We start from the raw sequence: 20388 nt of genomic DNA on the forward strand, positions 1-20388 counted from the left end.
CTTTTTCATTTGTGGGTTTTTTTGTTCTCTCTTGCTAAAGCAGCATGAGTCAAGGCCAGACTCAGTCTAATGCTGCCTTACTCTGTTTGAGCCATGAAGAGGTGGGGATGTAAACACTGCCTGATTCCTGAGTCAATCCTGCCCCCACCCCAGATGCAGCCTTTCCTGCTAATGTAAGGGGTAATTTGCACCCGACCCTCCACTACACCAGCATGAGTGATTCAATTAATTCAAGCTTGTGCTGTTGACCTGTGAGAACATTGTGGCTCCTTTTGTCTTCTCTCTGCTGCCTGGAAGAATTTTTAGTTCACTGATCAGTGACCCAGATAGATTGTAACAAGAGCTTCTGTGGTAATTCCTCATGCTAGAGTTCCTTACAGTGCCTCCAGAAGTCACTGCACATACTGGAGACTCAAGTGCAGAGTCTGGGCAGCAGCACTAGGAACTTCTGTGGTTTAGTATTCATTGTGCGTATCTCCCATCATGTCAGCACGTACTATAAAGAATTTTCTTCATATTTTGGAGGCTCTGGCTCCTCACGAAGCATCTGATTTAAAAAAGAATCAGACACCATCTGACAGTGTCAAAAGGAGACAGATTAATGAGGAGGACTATGGAACAGAGAGCCTTAGAGTTACGAAGGAAGGCGTCATTAGTGAGTTTGTGAGCGCAGTTGCAGTGGCAGAGAGATGGTGGAATCCAGAGTGGAGTGGATCTAGGAAGGAGTTGAAGGAGAGGAAATTGGAGCCTTGAGCATAAGGAACTTGGGGATAAAGGGGGAAAGTGTGATGGGACAATAAAGGGAGGCATGGGGTCAAGTTAGGACTTCATCAGGATACAGAAAACAGCCTACTTTGATTCAGAAGGATGGAAACCAGAGGGAGTTTCCAGCTATCCCTCCCACAGCATCTTCCCTGGGAGGGAGGGATAGCTCAGTGGTTTGAGCATTTGCCTGCTAAGCCCAGGGTTGTAAGCTCAGTCCTTGAGGAGGCCATTTAGGGATCTGGGGCAAAAATCTGTCTGGGGATTGGTCTGGCTCTGAGCAGGGGGTTGGACTAGATCTCCTGAGGTCCCTACCAACCCTGATAATCTATGAGTGACTGAATGAGAGGGGGGTGGAAGGGAGACTAGGAGCTGGAAGAGTATGAGAGAGTTGACAAGGTGAGATGCTTGCTGTGGTACAAAGTTGGGGACCTCAATGTAGAACACAGGTTTAGATGAAGCATCGAGAGAGAGCACACAAGAGAACTGTAATAAAAGAATGGCTCCCATCAGCAAATCTTAGAACAGATTTGAGTGAACCTGACTCAGTTCTATGCCCTGGAGAGAAGGGGGGGAAATTCTATAGTTCACATATCTTAGCCAATACACCAAAGCTTTTGTGCTGATTTTTATGTAGTCTTGTCTTACATCATCCAACTGCGGTATCTTGTCTGATTCCCACCTTGGGGAAACACACACATACACTAGCTCCACTCAAGCTAACGTGCTAAAAATAGCTGTGGTGACCAGGGCAGCAGCTGAGGCTAGCCACCCGAGTACGTACCCAAGGGATCGGACAGGATTGTACTTGGGTGACTTGTCCAAGCTACCACCTGTCAGTCATGGCCACCCTGCCATTTTTAGCATGCTTGGTCAAGCAGAGCTAGGGTGTGTATGTTTACCAGGCTGGGAATCACACCTCCCAGCTGTGATGTAGATGTACTCTTAGATAGTAACTTCTTGGGGCAGGGACTGTCTTTTTGTTCAGTGTTTGTTCAGTGCCTACCACATGACTTGGACTCCTAGGTGATACAGTCACACAAATAATAATTTGAGGGAATGTTTAATTTAAGTTGTCATTCCAGTAGCGCTGCTCACAGATGTACAAAAGAGACTACATTTGGTGCGTCTGATGAAGTGGGTATTCACTCATGAAAGCTCATGCTCCAAAACGTCTGTTAGTCTATAAGGTGCCACAGGGGAAAAAAAAATTTACATTTGAGAAGTGAGGGGACAGGCAGGAAGAGGAGGAGGATTTGTCCCAGGTGCTTATTATCATTTTGTTTTTTCTATCCTGTGACAGGGAGGTTTCAGCTAGTATCCAGTTTCATGTGTTCACTAGCTTGTAATACAGTTATTTTCAAACATATAATTTCAAAACAATTTGATTTTTCATATAAAATTAATTTCCCAGTTGCAGATCTGGTCTCATCAAAGCTAGGTCACCACTATCAGGGGTTTTTGGTCAAACACTATTTTAGCTATCATGAGACATTTCATATAGGAGCAAATCCTATTCCCTTTAGTTCATTTGCATTAGGGGAGACAGGATTTAATGGAAGCTCTACAGGTGGTATATGACTTCTGCATGGTGCACAGCTCTGCTCTTTAGAAGCTTCCAGAATACCAGCACACAGGGAAGGGGCAGGGTAGGAGAAGCCTACTTGTGATAGGGTGCGTTAGAGCCACGCCACAGGAGCGACTGTTGTAGTGGCAGCCATGGAGTGGCTTTGGAGCCACTCTGTTTGGGGAGGATTCCTTCCCTGTCACATGCCACTGGTCCCCAGCATTTGAGCTCTGTGCTGGATGGGAGGATTTGGGCCTCACAATAAGCATAAGTAAAGCTGCATGTCTGTCATGGAGATCACAGAAAGTCACAATTTCATGACCTCAGTGATTTCTGCAGCGGCCGGTGCTGGCTCGGGCTGACCTCAGGCAGCCCCTGGAACAGCAGCAGCAGTTTGGGTGTGGGAGGGGGCTCAGGGCGGTACATACCTGGCTCCCTGGCTCCCACCGGCATGTCCCTGCAGCGCCTAGGCAGAGGGGCCAGGTGGCTCCATGTGCTGCCTGTGCCCACAAGTGCCAGCCCTGCAGCTCCCACTGGCTGAGGTTCCTGGCCAATGACACTAAGCTGGGGGAAGAGGTAGATATGCTGGAGGGTAGGGATAGGGTCCAGAGCAGTGGTGGGCAACCTGCGGCCCATGGGCCACATGCAGCCCATCAGGGTAATACACTGGTGGGCTGCAAGACAGTTTGCTTACATTGACCGTCCACAGGCACAGCCACCCGCAGCTCCCAGTGGCTGCAGTTCGCAGTTCCCAGCCAACGGGAGTTGCAGGAAGCAGAGCAGGCTGTTCAGTTTTCACAATGGAAAGAGGTAAATAGCAGGGACTTGCAAGGGTCTGTAATGGGGCCAGACATATTCAACATATTCATAAATGATCTGGAAAAGGAGGTATTAACAATGAGGTGGTAAAGTTTGCCGATGATACTAAATTACTGAAGATTGTTACATCCTAAACTGACTGTGAAGAGTTACAAACAGATTTCACAGAACAGGATGTCTGGGCAACAAAATGGCAGATGAAATTCAATGTTGATAAATGCAAAGTAATGCACATTGAAAAACATAATCCCAACTATGCACATAAAATCTTGAGTGGTAACAACTAATTTAGACTCCATTAAAGATCTTGGAGTCATTGTGGATAGTTCCCTGGAAACATCAACTCAATGTGCAGCGGCAGTCAAAAAAGTGAACAGAATGTTAGCGACCATTAGGAGAGGGAAAGATAAGCCAAAAGGTATCATAATGCCACAATATAAATCTAAACACCTTGAAAACTGTGTGCAGTTCTGGTTCCATCATTTTAAAAAGGATGTATTAGAATTGGAAAAAGTACAGAGAGGGGCAACAAAAATTATTAGGGTTATGGAACAGCTTCCACATAAGGAGAGATTTAAAAGACTGGGACTATTCACTTGGAAAAGAGATGACTAAGGAGAGATACGATAAAGACCTATAAAATCCTCCTCCCAGTTTCACCTCACATCTTTATCTCCCTCTTGGGCTTCTCCACCATTCTTCTGGGCCTCTATGCTTTTTCTGGTTCTCTTTCTTTTCCCTGTGGAGGCAATGCCTCTTTATATGGCCCTTTTCCTCACACCAAAAGCAGGTCCTCCTCCAACCCAATTGCATATTGGATGGGACTCTCTGGGCCCTTGTCTTAGTGCTTGCTTTCTGGTAAGCTTCTTTCATTCCCTCTAAATAAGGGCACTCCCTCTTCATGTCCCGTCCTCCCTCCCCACTCCGACTCCGTAAGCCATAGCACCTTCGGGGTTGAGCCTCTGGCCTCCTAGTCCTGAGTACCTTTCCCATTCCTGGTCCTTATGTCTCTTCCTGCTTCTTTCCTGCATGATTCTGTACAGCTGCTGCTGTTGAGCAGCCACCCACACCATACAGTCTTGCAAATACTCTTGGGCTTCCCAGAGTCTCTGCTGGTTCTCTAATATCTGTCACCACATAGCATGGACACATCCCTCTGCTTTACTCTGTGGGAGCAGCAACTCTGGCATCCACCCTAGTAGGGGACATTTTCCCTCAATAAAGAAAATCTGTACTGTCGGCATCTCTGTCTTCAATCCCCTTGTATCAGGGCTGATCACATTATGCAGTCCTTCACTGTACCTTCCCTCAGGGACAACCGAATGCCCACATTCTCCATCAAGTTGTCACAGGGTGCTCCATTCACCACTGGCCGCTGCCTTCTCCTAGTCACTCTGGGGATTAACTTCAAAGGTAGATACCCCTATCTGTGCTTAGCATGCCATTATTCTGACTTTAGTCTGCACCTCCTCTCGCTCCAGGACCTGCAATGTCTCCTTTGTGACTTAGCCCTCCGGCTAGGTCACTCAGCGTGCCCCCTTCCAAGGTACAGTCCATCAGTAGTCCTAGGCGGTCTTCCCATTCACTGCTTCAGTTCTATGCCACATGCTTGGTAGCTGGTGGGGGAACCAATCCTCTTCTATGGGTTCCAGTTCAGGGACCCTCAGCTCAGCAGTACTGGGCTGCCTCTCTGCCTTCTCCCCACCCTGCTCCTTCCCTGCACTGCTTCCTACCATGTTAGTTCCCCTTCTCTCTCTGGGTGTACCAGCTCCAAAATGTTTCTCCCTCCTCCCAGAGTGACTGTTGCCTGCCTTTCTGTTACCTTTCCCAGCCGCCTAATCTGTAGGTCCAGTACCTGGCTTTCTAGGTCCCACGTGTTCCTGCACAAGTGAGCCTTGTTGCAACCAGCTGCTTCTGGCCTAAAACTCTCCTGTTTGCAGCTTAATTAGCTGAATGGGCCCACCCGGCCACTCACCCCATCCCAGCTGCTTTCTACATTTTATACTAGTGTTGATAGTTAAGAATTAGCTTCCTATGGCCCAGTGTGGTACCTTTTGAAGTCAGTGGACGTTTTGCCATTGGCTAAAATGGGAACAAGCTCAGTGCACTAAGTAAAATTGTCCCATATCACAGCTCTGGTCTGTTGCAGTAGGTAATTTAGCAAATAGATGGTTCCCATCTTTTTCAGACCAACCTATTGTCCTAATGCCATAGACCCAGTTATTGCTCTTTTAAATTGGTGTTTGAGGGCACCTACCAATTGCTGTACATTGAGATACCATCTGTCCATCAAGGAACAAAGCAGGCTTGGGGCTGGTCTACACCAGGGTGGGGGAATCGATCTAAGATACGCAACTTCAGCTATGAGAATAGCATAGCTGAAGTCGACGTATCTTAGATCGACTTACCTCCCGTCCTCACGGCGTGGGATCGATGGCCGTGGGTCCCCTGTTGACTCCGCTTTCGCCTCTCACCCTGGTGGAGTTCTGAAGTTGACAGGAGTGCATTCAGGGATCAATTTATTGTGTCTAGACGAGACGCAATAAATCGATTCCCAATAGATCGATCACTACCCGCCAATCTGGCGGGTAGTGTAAACGTACTCAGAGTCAGACTTTTGACATTTCTTGTACTCAGTTAACATAAACAGATTTTTAATGAGATTTACATCTCTATATGGACATAACTTACTCTTACAGAAGGCCTGGGAGCTTACTTTAATTGTGAGCTGGTTTGCTAAAATGGCTTAACAGGATAATTACATTTTCCTTTTGGCATGTTTATCTATTAATCTCTCATATGAATGGCAATGGGTAACTTTGCTGGAAAGAAGAGATGTTTTCAAAGTATTTATAAAATAAATGTAAAGACAATTTCCAGTTAAACAAAACAATATGCTTTTCCATATGTATATTAGCTAGTAAAATGTTTTCACTAATGCTTGAGGCAAATAAAAAGTATCATTAATGTGAAAGAAATTTGTTGAGGCAACAAGTGTTCAATACACAGGTGATAAAGTGTGCACAGATGGTAGAAGTCCCAAATTGCACAGCGGAATGTACATGGTCAAAGGAGCAAAATAGCTACAACAAATCCACAAGAGAGGCTTAGAACAAGTTTAATATATTCAAAAGATAGCTCTCAGATAGAAGAATTCATCAGAAAGAATATAAAATACAGGTACTCAGGTGTTAGTGAACTATATAGATACAAAATTATGTATTTCTAGCTCCACTGTAGTGTGTGAATTGAGAACTGTTAACTACTTCAGTTAATGATGGTCTTTCGTTTGACTATATCCTTCACCATTTTAGTATTATACATTTGGATAATTTAATATATCTATATACACAAACACACTATTTGTTCTGTGTATCAAGTTTGATAGTATGTTTTGACACAAACAGTTCTGTTTTAATATAATGGGAACTGTTTTATCCTATGATGCAAGAACATCTTTGCCTCTAATGATTATTTACCTAATTAAGGGTACATGGAATTAATTTATTCAGACTGCAATTGATGGAGGTTACAGAAACTTTGATAGAAATAGATGCAGCTAGACATTGGTTGTAAAGTATCATTGATGTTTTGGATACAATTTTTTTATGAATAAGGTGTTCAAGCTTTAAAGTACAGGGGCTTGTGAAGTGGCAAAAATAAGCTGGTTTGGGTACTGGTCACTAAGAGTTTTCTGTTTAATGGTGTAGCTGCATACTCACATATGCATGTGTGATTTGGAGGTTAGGTTAGTGCCAGAATTTATTTAATCATTGTTATGTTTTTCCATTGTTTTTATTGTTTGTGTTTTGTTTCTTAACAGCACCTTTCAAATGGCCCTTAGTAAATTTAGCTGTAAAGTAACAAAGTTCTTGTTTTGAAAATTCCTTTGTTTTATGAAAATATCTAATTTAATGATGCCAGACTTCTGTTGCTTCATGTGAAAAACTGTCTGCTGTCCAGAAGAAGCCTGAGCATTGGTTAGAGCTTTCTGTGTCAGGTATGCAAAGTCTTTTCCCCCAAAATAATAATTAATAAATAAATAAATACCTAACTTACATAATGTTTTTTGTCAATAGATCTCAAAACACTTCACAAAGTAGCTCTGATTGTTTAACCAGCTACCTGCTGGCTCTAATCTGCATTGCTTACTAGTGGCCTGAAGAGGTTGAAATAGCAGCCAAAAGTAATGCAGTGTAGGGGTATTCTGGCCATGATTTTTTCTGCTCTAGCCCCATTCCCTATGTCAGTAACAAGAAGGGAAATGATTTAAGGAGTTTCAATGCTGGCTGCACTCTACCCGAACATATGTCTTATACTGGGGTGATCCTTCTGGTGCTGGGCATGCTTCCTTTATAGCTAAAAACTGAGCTGTATTGCAGTCCAGCAGCTGACCCTTTTGTATTAGCATTTTTAGAAAATGTTTCAGTTTTACCCCATTTGTTCATTTCTAACTAACTAATTTCCTACATCCACACTTTGTTTGTCACTTCACTACAAATGGACAGTTCATCATATAAGCAAATCAAAAGATGTAATGAATAGAAGACAAACAAAATTATAATATAATTATATTATGATTCAGTGGTGACCAACACCTATGTCCACAAATGTCAGTATGTTATTAATATAGTAATGATTGTAGGTTCTGAATTACATGTAACTACTACAACTAGTATGTACATTAAAAGAGCCAGACTCTGCCTCTGATGTGGTATACAGCTGCCACTAACACAAGCGGAAGTTGTGTATGCACATCTGAAGATCAAATTTGGTCCCTAAAGTGTCAGCTCAAACAAAAACAACTAATCAGCACTATATATATAGTTCATTTTAACTTTTAGCTATAATATATGGGATCTGCCCAATCCTTGGTAAATACTGATTCAAAATAAGTTCCAAAGAATATTTCCCCAGGTTTTTTTTGCTGTTATCCTTTGTGAATATAGAACATATAACATTGTTATACTATCTTCTCAGAGCAGAAAGCTGGAAATTAAACTTTTATTGCTCTCACTGAAGTAAAATGCATACGTTAACCTCTCTGGTATACAAAAGGAGCTGTTTAAGAACTACAGGTAATAACTTGCTTCACTGTTTGATGAATAACTGTAAGTTATAACTCAAGCCTAAACTTTCTGTGTTTCCCTAAGAGTGTAACTGGGAAAATCTTATTGGGAATCATAAGACGACGCAGCATGAAAACAAATAGGGAAATAGTCCAATCAGTAAAAGTTTACCCATCAGTCTCTGGATTAATGGATTTTCTCTAGTATTGGGGGAAAGCGTACAGTAATTCAGATCTCTTTTGCATTTTTGACGTGTGACACACTCAGACAAGAACAGCAGCACAAGTCTGTAAGAAAATGCCTGTCCTCCTTGCTCCCAAAACGAAAAAGGGTTTACTCCAAAATTGTCCTTGTTAACTGTTTAGAGTGGCAATACACAATATTTTTGCATTCCTGTGGGCTATAGCAAATTTTCTCTCTTGACTGCCATTGTTTCCTATGGAAGCACAATGGTTTCCATTTATCACAAGCTGACACCATATGGTGTGTGAAATCATACCCCGCACTGCAGCATCCAAAGAGATAATGCATGTCACAACTATATATGTTAAAATAACAGCAATAAAACCAAATATTGTAACTGGTGTTTCTATTATTGAAAAAAAAGTACATTTTCAAGAATCATAATCACTTCCACACCTAAAAGTGTTAATTAACTCAAACTCAGACTTAACACAGAATATATATGATCAACCTGATTGTGTTCAGCCTAACAAGAAAAACAATTCCACCTTAAAAAACCAACCCATAATTCTTATAGGCATATAGTTTTCTACAAACATCAAAGTACAGTGCAGCTGTTGTGTTGTCAAAGGAGTACTGTGTTCCCGCTGACACCAGTGAATTGTTAGCTTGTGTTTAGTATTATTGATATTAGACCAAGAAAATGCATTAGCTTGCACAGTGATTCTAGGCTCTCTTCATTTTAGTGATTGATGGTGGTATGTTTTTAAGTGCGGGAGGTAACTTATCCAGAGATTTATCTAGAGGACTTTCATTGCTGGACATAAAGACTCTTCCCCAGCAGGACAGATAACATCCACTTCAGTTGCCTGAGAAATGTCTGAACTCTTCTGTGCTCTCACAGGGATTCTGGGGTATGCCTTGGCTGCTTCTCTGAGGTCTGGTTTTGATAAGTGAGTTTCACAGCCTAATGTCTCCTGGGAATTCTGCAAGCAGAGACTGGGTGAGGTCATTTGGCTTTCCACTGAGTTTCCTTTCTCTGTTTTCGGCTGTTCTAGTGAGCCTGACCCTCTAGCACTCAGGAAAACTTCTGTTCCCTGAGGAACTATTGGCCCACTCACTGGTTTTATCTCTGTCCACACAAAAGCTCCATGTCGCTGGAAAGGGAAACAAGGTTGACGTTAACCAGGGGAGCATAAGCAGTTAGTAAAAACAGCTGTGATCTGAGTTCATTTATTAGCTCAAGTGCTGGCAAAACATCCACCTATTTCTTGGTCTCTCAACTGGCCATCAGCCTAGGTTCCCCCCCAATAGCTGCAGGCAATAGAATAGTGACTGGCCTGTTAGCCTTTTTTATTCATAAAATGGAGCACAGCACAAAAACTTGGAGAGAAACAACAAATAAAAGAAAAAATGCATCTTATTTTCTCTGGTTCACAACCATTCTGTCACTCTGAGTGTGTGACTTGCATATAGCTCTCCTGTGCAAGTCTAATCAGATCAGATTTCATTTCTTGCTACATAGGTTGCTATGGATACAATTCTAAACTGCTGCTTTCGTAGGCCAGAGATTTATGATTGGAACCCAAAGGCCTTTGTCCATTAAGGTCGCACAGAAAGGTTCTCTTTTTTATAAACAGAAGTAGGAACAAACAATAGGCTGTACTCTTCAAAATGTTTCCAACAATGGAATTCTGCATTTTAGGCCTGATTCAAAGCCTGCTGGAGTCACTGGATGTCTTTCCATTGATTTCAGTTGCTTTTGGATCAGGCTCCTACACAGTTAATTATTGATTTGTAAGAAACACACACACAAAAAGCTTGTAGCAACAAAGACTGACAAAACTTTTGGACATTTACTTATGGAATGGCTTCAAAATACACATTGGACCTGGTTCCGGAGGCACATCATTTTTACTCCACTGACCTCAGATGTAAGTGAGAGTGGACACAGACCTACTGGAAATCCAAACTGTGTCATACATCATTTGGGAATTTAGTACTATTATAGGTGCCGGAAAGCACAGTGTTCTGATGCACATAAACACAAAATGACATGTTTATGTTATAATATTAATGACACTTTTTAATAAAACCTGGCAATTCTAAAGCATGTGACAGTATTTCTTAATTTTAAAACAGTCGGAAGTTTGGGAATAAACTTACTCCTCCAGCTTCCTGCACGCTATTCATCATACAGGATGCACATTGTCTTACCTTTCCTCGGATGGGTTCATTAGGAGATTTTCTGGCATTGTACTGATGAATAAAGGAGGTCCGCTCCTGTAAAATTTTTGGAAGGCTTGTTGATGTTCTAGGCACTGCAAGTGGAACTGGGGAAAAAAAAACAATACTGTTGTAAAGTCAGGGCAATGATGTATGGCGTGGCCTCATGCTGGACGGCACAGAATCACTGTTTAACAGCACTCACAAATGTACTAGAGGTTGCACAGAAACACAAAAGAAAAGAAAAAAAATACAGATGCCTATCCTGAATTGCTTAAAAAATAAATGATGGGCTTGATACAAGTGAAGATGTAACATATATCAGGAAAGGCAGAGGCAAAGAGGGGCATGACTTAATTACATGATTGTATGGACACTCCATTTTACATGCATACATCCATCATGTTGATTCAAGGCTTTTTGGAATGGAAACGAACTCATTTTTCATAGGAAATGCTGCATAAGTGTTTTGTTTTGTTTTTAAATGAGTGATTTGGATGAGGTAACAATGGACGCCAGACAAATAGAAATTGGAAGGGCATTCTGAGTATAAGAATTATCAAAGTGAGATATAGAAAACACTTGTTAGATCACCTAGTACGTACAGGACTCTTCCTGACAATACAGTTCCTCGTGCTTAATATTAAAAAGTCCCAAGTGAAGTTATAATTCCGTATCACAAGAACAATCTTGGGCACAGATTGCAACTGGCCTGCCTGTGGGTGGATGTCAGGAGAGAATGCAAAGAAGCCTTCCTCCCCTGGTGAGTCCCCACAAGGAGGAAAAAAAGGACCTGCCCCTCTTCACACTGAAACACAGAGTGGGCTTGGCACATCCAGGAAGCAGTTAGCACCTTAAAAACCAAATATAATGGTGCATACTGTAAACTCCTCCTATGCACCAGAGTACCAAGACCAGATATCACAAAGATCTCAGGGCACATGTTTAGACACTTGCCCACAATTAGATATATTGCCATTTAATTTTACTCTTTATTGAAAATCTTTTAGCCAGTTTTCAGTTCAGATAACAGGATTCTGTCCAAGCTAACTGGAATAAATTTTGCAGTTATTACTTCATGACATAGACTAAAATGCTATACTGAAATATGCTGCATGTGTACAGTATAAATGCATAATTTTAAAGGATAATTCAATTAAACACACTCTCAATTTTCAAATAGGACTACAGATTTTGAGTGCCCAACTTGATACAATTCAAAGGGGCCTGATTTTCTGTGAACAAATGCTTCATACTTTGGGCAAATCAGGCTCCTTAAAGGTATCCCAAATTGGGCACCCAAAATCACTAGTCACTTTTGAAAAATACAAACCATACGTGCTTTCATTTGCACAGTGTTAACAAATCTTAATTGCTGCAGCAGTTAGGACACACATTTTGAAAATAGCAACAAAGAGTCCTGTGGCACCTTATAGACTAACAGACGTATTGGAGCATAAGCTTTCTCCAATACGTCTGTTAGTCTATAAGGTGCCACAAGACTCTTTTTGTAACTTTTTACAGATCCAGACTAACACGGCTACCCCTCTGATATTTTGAAAATAAACACTAAATATGGGACCAGAGCTGAAATCTTATGTTTACAGCAAAGACCTTTATCATGCGACTTGTACCATATGGGCAGATATGGATTTCATGCTATATGCTACAGGATCAAGGCCTAAATTTGGTGGAAATTCAATTATTCTTAAAGGGTATAAGTTAAAAATCATTTTATTCTTTGTGTTAAGAAAAATTTAAAGACAATTAGTTAATTGGCCCTACCTATTGATAAGAACATTTAGCTCTTATATAGCACTTTTTGTTTAATGACCTCAAATATCAACATTTTACAGATGAGGAAACTGAGGCACAGTGGTGAGCTGGCTAGGATCTTTGTTGCATATCAAGTCAGTGGAGAGCTGGGAACAGAACCCAGTATTTTTCCTTTGTGCCAAGATGTCTGAAGTTGCTTATGTTCCATCTTCTATTTCATCCAGTTTTTACTTGGATATACTCATAAGAGAACACAACACATAATTTAAAATATTTTTAAAATATCTTCCATATAACTGTCTGATAAAAACAGAATGATACACAAGTTTCACAGCAATAAAGGACCTGATCAACTTCTTCTAACATCAATGGAAAGACTCCCGTGGACTTTGGAGGGAGCTGGATTGGGCCTTTAATCATTAAAAGGAAAACAGTAAAGAGGTCAGGCAAGGAATAAAGGGGCCAGTGGAGGCTGAACTATCCTCTCCGCCCTAGAGATGGTCCCTTCTCATCATTGCCCAAGCACACTAGCAGGAAAGTGTGAACAAGTTTATGCTAATGTTGCCCATTCTGTGTCTGTTCTGGGGATAAACAGAGAAATTGAGTCTCCAGTGCTGTCAGCAGGGCACTGGTCATGAGCATTGAAATTCACATAAATACACTGAGGAAATTGTACCCAAAAATGTCAGTACACCAATGAATACATCAATACATTGATCCTGAGGGCTTGTCTTCATTACCTGCTGGATTGATGGGCAGCAATCGATCCAGCAGGGGTCAATTTATCATGTCTAGTCTAGATGCAATAAATTGATTGCCAAGCGCTCTCCCGTTGACTCCAGTACTCTTACCAGGGCGAGGTGGAGTCGACAAGAGAGCATCAGACGTCGACTTACCGCAGTGAAGACACCGCAGTAAGTAGATCTAAGTACGTCGACTTCAGCTATGTTATTCATGTAGCTGAAGTTGCGTAACTTCAATCAATCCCCCCCCTCTAGTGTAGACCAAGCCTAACTCAGAATACATGAACACAGTGTACCAACAGTGTTCACAGGCGCCATACAGAGGCAAAGGGCAAATCAGGCACAAAAATGATAACCTACTGAGCTTTGGTAGAATCATATTCGAGGAAACAAAATACATCACTGAGTAGACACGGAAACAGAGGTGAATACTGTATTCTGGAAGATCAGCATAAGGTGGATTTTGAGTCTATGTTTAAGTACTTTGATGCCAGATATATCAAGTTTAGATCAATAGGCAGACCACTTTGTAAAATTAATCTTCCACTCTTTCTGAAAGTTGCAAACTCTTTCAACTAGTTTTTAGTTACTGGAGGTTTAAGATCTGGCAAGCATTTAGCAGTACATTGTTCTGGCACAAGCTGTCAGTATTACATTTTGCTGATGTGTTAAAAGTGGCAAGTTAGCACTCAAAAGATTCTGAAGAGGAATCAATTGCACTATTTGAAGGCACAGTTTCCAGTGATTAAAACTTGGGATTGGGAGACTTGCTTGATTGCTGCTTTGCTGTGTGACTTTGTTAAGGATATGTAACCTCTTGTGCCTCAGTTTCCCTATCCACAAAGGGGGAGTAATGAAACCTACCTTCCCCCACAGAAATGTTGTGAAGCTTTGTGAATTGTCCTTGTGGTTGTAAGGTGCATTGAGGGTTTGAGTGAAAAGAGCTATAGAAATATTGCTATTATTTTTCTGATACATTTCACTTAAGAAGCCTGGAAACATGTTACTTTAGGACAATTGCAAAAATATGCATTGAAGTGTCCGTAATATATTTGTGGGGCATGTAGTGGTGTTGCAGTCGTCTCCCACTTCTGGGTCAGAGGGAGGCCACACCACCTCACTACATAGTTATGATCGCTGCCTAGTATCAGTGGAAATTAGCAGACCAGGCGTTAGCATCCTGACCGGTCTAGTGACGCTGAACCCCAGATAGCACTGCTCTACAGCCAAAATGCTTCTGAAATAAATGTAGTCAAACTTTACTAATTCTGGGTCACTGAGAACAAAAATGATGATTAAAATTGTTGATTGGCTCTAGTCTAGCTGTTGGGCTCCAGACTACAGCAGTGGAATCTCCTGGCAGGTGATGTTAGGGTTTCCATGTTCCGTGACCATCAAAAGGATCTTGTCCCATTCTTCTTCATGGAAGGTGATCTTGTAGCCTGCAACAACATCGATGGTGTGATGGCAGCCCTCAACATCGTTCACGATCCAGATGAGTGGAGACTGTTCATTGATTCATCGAAGACGAGTCTTAAAGCTGTTTTGCTGCATAATGGCAATGTTTTGCCATCAATTCCAGTTGGTCATGCAGTCCATATGAAGGAAACCTATGACAACATGAAACAACTTTTGAGGTGCATAAACTATGACCAACATCAGTGGCAGCTTTGTGGCGATTTGAAGGTTGTTGCTCTCTTGCTTGGTCTGCAGACTGGATACACAAAGTACTGCTGTTTTCTCTGCGAATGGGATAGTCGTGCAAGAGATTCCCACTACATCAAGAAAGATTGGCCACTCCGACAGTCATTGGAGCCTGGGAGGAAAAGTGTTCAGCATCCACCACTTGTTGAATCAAGGAAGATTTTGTTACCACCCTTACACATCAAGCTGGGTCTGATGAAGAACTTTGTCAAGGCCATTGACAAAACACAAGCAGCTTTCAAGTACCTCCGTGGAAAATTTCCAAGGTTAAGTGAAGCTAAGATAAAGGAAGGTGTCTTTGTTGGTCCTCAGATTCGTGAACTTCTTCAAGATGATGCATTTGACCATGCACTGCGTGGCAAGGAAAAGACGGCATGGAAAGCCTTCCAGTTAGTGGCAATAAATTTTCTCGGAAACAACAAGGCAGACAACTACAGGTTGTTGGTGGAAAACCTCCTCAAGGCATACAAAAGCCTTGGTTGCAACATGTCACTAAAGATACATTTTTTGCACTCTCATCTAGATTTTTTTCCACCGAACTGCGGAGCAGTGAGCGACGAGCACGGCGAGCGATTTCACCAGGACATTGCAACAATGGAGAAACGCTATCAGGGCAAATGGAGCCCATCAATGCTTGCAGACTATTGCTGGACAGTGACAAGAGATGCTCCATTTAATGAATACAAGAGACAGGCCAAGAAGCACCAAGTAGACACTGAATAGGACTAAACTATGTACATAATAGTTTTTTGCCTTTTGTTTCATAATAAATTTTATTTATATAACCCTTTTGCTGATTTTTAAAGTGTTACATAAACAGGACAGGTGAAATATTATCATGTAAAGCAACCATAAACACATGAAAAGACCTAGGTTTACAATTTATGATTAAAACTCTACTATCTACACAATATACATAGACATAAAATGTAAAAACTTAAATATCTTAGAAACATTAGCCAATCAGTTGTTTTAATTGTCATATTTGAATTCAGCAAATCAAAATACATAATAAATACCACATTTTATCTCTGAAGCAGACGACTTCTCAAAAATTGTAGACCAGTGTAGTCTATAGGCTCTGGGCCCTTAGGCAGGGGCAGAGAAAACACCAACAGTCTATAAGCTCCAGCCCTCAAGAAGGGTAGAGCTAGCAAGTAGCCTGTCATCCGAGTTCTGGCAGATGGTAGGGGAATCCCAGCCACCCGGTCTGGTGGCAAGGGTTAGGGGGACCCAGGCCCACCAGACTCCACTGGGTCCCAGCCCAGGGCCCTAACAGTGACAGAGTGGTCCACCACTGGGTCAGTGAGGAATCCAGCCACAATTCAGTGACTGTTTCAGAAAGCACTACAGCCAGACTGGAGTTGGCTGCCCTTGGGCCACTTCCTCCCCTTCCTTGGGGATGTATCTGGATCAAAGGAATGTCCTCCATCTCCCCAGGGTAAGTGGCCAGCGGCAGTCCCAGCAGCTGCCCTGTAGACACAGGTTCCTCTGCAAGGAGGGCATCTCTGGGCTTGGCAGCAAAGTCAGTCAGGAGCAAGCAGGATGCATCTATCTCCCTCACTGTTCCAGACCCAACTGAGTTAGTGGCTCCGCCTTTTATACTACTTGTCCCACCTATTCACTTTCAGTGGCAGGTATGAGGCTGGTCTGACTCCGCCCACTTGGGCAAAGAGGGTGATTCCTCCCCTTCTGGGTCAGAGGGAAGCCACAGTGCCTCACTACAGGCACCACAAATACATCTGTAGCTATCCTCAGATCCCAAGATTTTAAGATTGACTGGGACATACTATAAGATGCTATGCTATTTTCTGTGTAATGCACCAGCGATCTGTTCAGGTAAAGAATATAGGTATGAACTGCATATCTAGCTTCCACTTTCAGTACTTCATAACTGGATCTGGGAATTCTATGAATGGAGGTTTTATTGTAAGTCTGAAAAATAAACTTATATAAAGAATTACATTACTTCATGAGTTTTTTACTGGAATATAAAATAGCAGCACATTCATCCAAAATGTGTTAGAAGTTGTGAATACCAACATTTTAAATTCTGTAGATTGTGTTCTTGTTACAACTGAGCAAAGGTTATACTAGTTCCCTACAGAATTTCTTGTAAAGAAAAAAAAAGATTCTCTCAATGTTTAATTTCTGGTCAATTAAATACAGATGGTACATTTTTATTGGAACTCTGAACAGTGGCATTTTCTAGTGATAAGGTAGAATTTGAACTGGCCAAATAATTCAAATGAATATCTCCACTGATTTTTTTTTCTTGTCAATCCTCAAATAAATGAGTTATCATTTTTCTCAGTATGTGACCACCTCTATAGGTGATCAATAATGTTTGTCAAATATTCACAAATTATTTCTCTAAATTGATGAATTATTCACAAATAATTTGGTTCAGCATAATAAGTCTATCAATAAATTCAATAAAGTGATATTAGTTCATGAGTTTTCTACTGGAATATTAGATAACAGAAGAACACTCGTAATAGATTATATAATATTCCAGTAGAAAACTCAATAATAATAATCCCAATTTTTTCCTTCATGTGACAGAAGAGAAGAGAACCAAATTTAAGACTCACTTGTAATTTAGCAACATGTGATCTGATCCCACAAAGATCACTTTAAGCAGGTGAGTAGTTCTGTTGTATGTGTGCGAGCGTTCTGCGGGATAAGGGCCGTGATGATGACAACCATAGTATTTCTGTAAGTGCTCAGATACTGCCATGGTAAAATGCCTAGACAAAGTTTTAGAATACTAAACCATCTACTTCTCTGGATTTGTGAGCTATCCGAATATAGCATGTCTGACAGTCATTTGATGGAGTCTTAGATCCCCAGTGAGGGTAAATAGGTATACACAAATAAAACTCACAAATAGGACAAATTAGCTCTAAAGTTATAAATTATAGCCAAAAACATTGTTGTCAACTACCTTAGCCGCTGAAATGGCTGTAGGAGACAGAGTAAGGAGGAGGATCCTTACACGGTTCAACAGGCAACAGTTAGTGCAGTTATGTAGCACACAGGAATACACTAGCTTTTTATTATTATTCTTTTACGTGGCAAAACTAGGGTACGCATAAAAATCCCGCCCCCCTATTTTTTCATCTCTGTAAAGTCAAACAGAAAGGAACCATACATTATTTCCCAGAGAATAGCTCGGCATTTATAACCTTTTAAGGAATTGAGCCATTTAACACACCAATTCCAAGGCATAATCCTCCATCACTTACAGAAGCCTAATGCTAAAAGACAACTGGCTCAACCTCAAAATGGCAAACATGCCAACACATGGAAACCATCACTTTCCTTATCAATGGAATGGCATGATGTGAAATTAGATGATCTGGGTTTGTGAGCAATATCCCCACAATCAATCATCCAAAATAAACTGCTTCATTATTTGTATTTAAATATACAGGAGGAGTATTCCGAAGGCAGAAATCTAGATCCACCTATGGGGAGAAGCAGAGGTACTGGCACTCCCCAGGAAGGAGAGAGATTTCTGCCAGCACTGGCTCTGTTATACCAATATAATAAAATCCAGCAGGATCTTATTAAGAGGGATAAGGCAAAGAAACAGTTAGCCAGATCTATAACTGAAAAGCACCTGGAGGTGGCTTGCACCTTTTGGATGACTTGTGTCATATCTTCCATGATGGGGGCCATGAGTATACTTTTTTTGTTGATTTTCCTATAATTAATGGTTAGTCTTCAGGATTGCCCATCTGCCTTCATGACTGGCCAGACAGGGGAGTTAAAAGGGGAGTTAGTTTTTTTAATCGCTCTCTGCTCTTCCAGGTTCTGAATGATTTGGATAACCTGTGTCTTTGCTTTCCTGGGATATCGATATTGCTTTTGTGGGGACCCCAGTTTACCTACAATATTAACACAAGCGTTATTTGCTGCCAACCTCCAGGAGCATCAGGTGCATCTGACACGGACTCGGCTCCATCCTCATGGCCAAAATACCTGGCCAGTAACTTGGCATGAGCAACTTCTAGGCTGGTAACTATAACACCTATAGAGAACTTAAATAAATGTGTGAATGAATATATGTGTGTGTGTGTAAAAAATAAGTAGTAATAAAAATAAGTAGTCAAACAACATTGTTTACTTTTATCTTTTGTTTTATTAATATATTTACAATAAATGTGGCATTTTTGCCTTATCCTTCTTAATAAGATCCTGCTGGTTTTTATTATATTGGTATAACAGCTCTTCAGGCCACATTAAATACCCTACCTCACCTGACCTAGCAGAAGATTACATTCCATGCACCACTCCGATGCTGCTCTACTATTTAATACAACCTCAGTAGTGAAAGTGGCTGAAGTGTTGGTTTCTCACCCTGCTCTTTGAGGCTTACACAGTGAGGTTCTGCCAGCTGTTTCTCAAAGTTGGGACTAAAGGGAGCCCCTACACATCAAGCATCTTGGCAAGTGAAGGGGGTAGGAGAGAGGGTTCAATAATAAATAATAGGGCCAAGCCCATACTCTGTGATACTGGTGTGATGGCAATGTTACTCCATTGGCTTTAATGAATTTACACCGATATAAAACCTGTGTAACCTTCTATTGTTAAAGCACTGCTAATACAGGCATCCTTGTGCTTTGTCTGTATATAAAAGGGAGCAAAAACTGCTAATGCAAGGACAAAGCCTTGTGATAAAAAGACAGGAAAATCTCATCTTTTTAAATTGTTTAACTCAAACAGGATGCTCAGCACTACAGTAAAAGAAACAAAGGCAGCCTTTGCCCCAAAAAGTTTACAGTGTAAAAGGGAAAACTGGTGCCTGGTTCTGAACCCATTCACACCAGTAGTAACTCTGTTGCATTCAATGGAGTTATTCTTGATCAACAGTGGTGTGAGCTCAGAACTCGACCCACGCAGGATAAGGGATGAACGCCTGACTTTACTGAGGTCAAGGAATGTTTTTCCATTTATTTCAATAGGGCCAGGTTTTCACTCAGGAAGTACTGTGAAATCCAATTGTGGGGATGGCTCAGTATTTTGTTGTGTTTCAAATTCTAAATTCATTTCTTGTGGGCTTACAGAGTTTTTCATTTGAATAAAGACAAGGTAGAAGCATAGTCCGGCAGTAATGTATGGCAGACAGAGGAACAAACAGTCATGCGATGAAGGATGACTTTCAGTGGGACTTAGGCTCTTCAGTCACTTTTAGGGGCTTCTGAAAAAGTTAATTACCCAAAGTCTACTACCTCAAGAGTCTGTGCTATGTTCACTAACTAAGGCCTTGTCTACACTACAAAGTTTTGTGGACAACAGCTGCCTTTTGTCGACAAAACAGTGAATGTGTAAACCCTGCAATGTGACTTGTCAGCAAAAATATCCTGTTTTGGTGACAAAATACAACCACTCCAAGAGACAAATCTTTTTCCTCTAAATTTGCATCAACAAAGTGCCAGTGTAAACACCACGCTTGATTTCATCCTTTTAATTAGCTTCCAGGAGGTGTTCCACAATATCCATTGTGACCGCTCTGGTCAGCAATATGAACTCC

General features: G+C 41.3%; 1 protein-coding gene across 1 annotated transcript in view; it reads right to left on the reverse strand.

Moving 5' to 3' along the window:
• Positions 1-6761: 6761 nt before the first annotated feature.
• Positions 6762-20388, reverse strand: part of CIMIP6 (ciliary microtubule inner protein 6) — a 30497-nt gene continuing 16870 nt past the window's right edge. Inside the window, exons 4-5 of the mRNA XM_032771740.2 lie at positions 10618-10733; positions 6762-9557 (exon numbers count right to left, since the gene is read on the reverse strand). Of these exons, the coding sequence (XP_032627631.1) occupies positions 9201-9557; positions 10618-10733 (473 nt within the window). The 3' untranslated portion in view covers positions 6762-9200. The remainder of the gene's footprint in view (positions 9558-10617; positions 10734-20388) is intronic.

This window comes from Chelonoidis abingdonii, chromosome 3, assembly GCF_003597395.2.
Source record: "Chelonoidis abingdonii isolate Lonesome George chromosome 3, CheloAbing_2.0, whole genome shotgun sequence".
Classification (NCBI taxonomy): domain Eukaryota; kingdom Metazoa; phylum Chordata; order Testudines; family Testudinidae; genus Chelonoidis; species Chelonoidis abingdonii.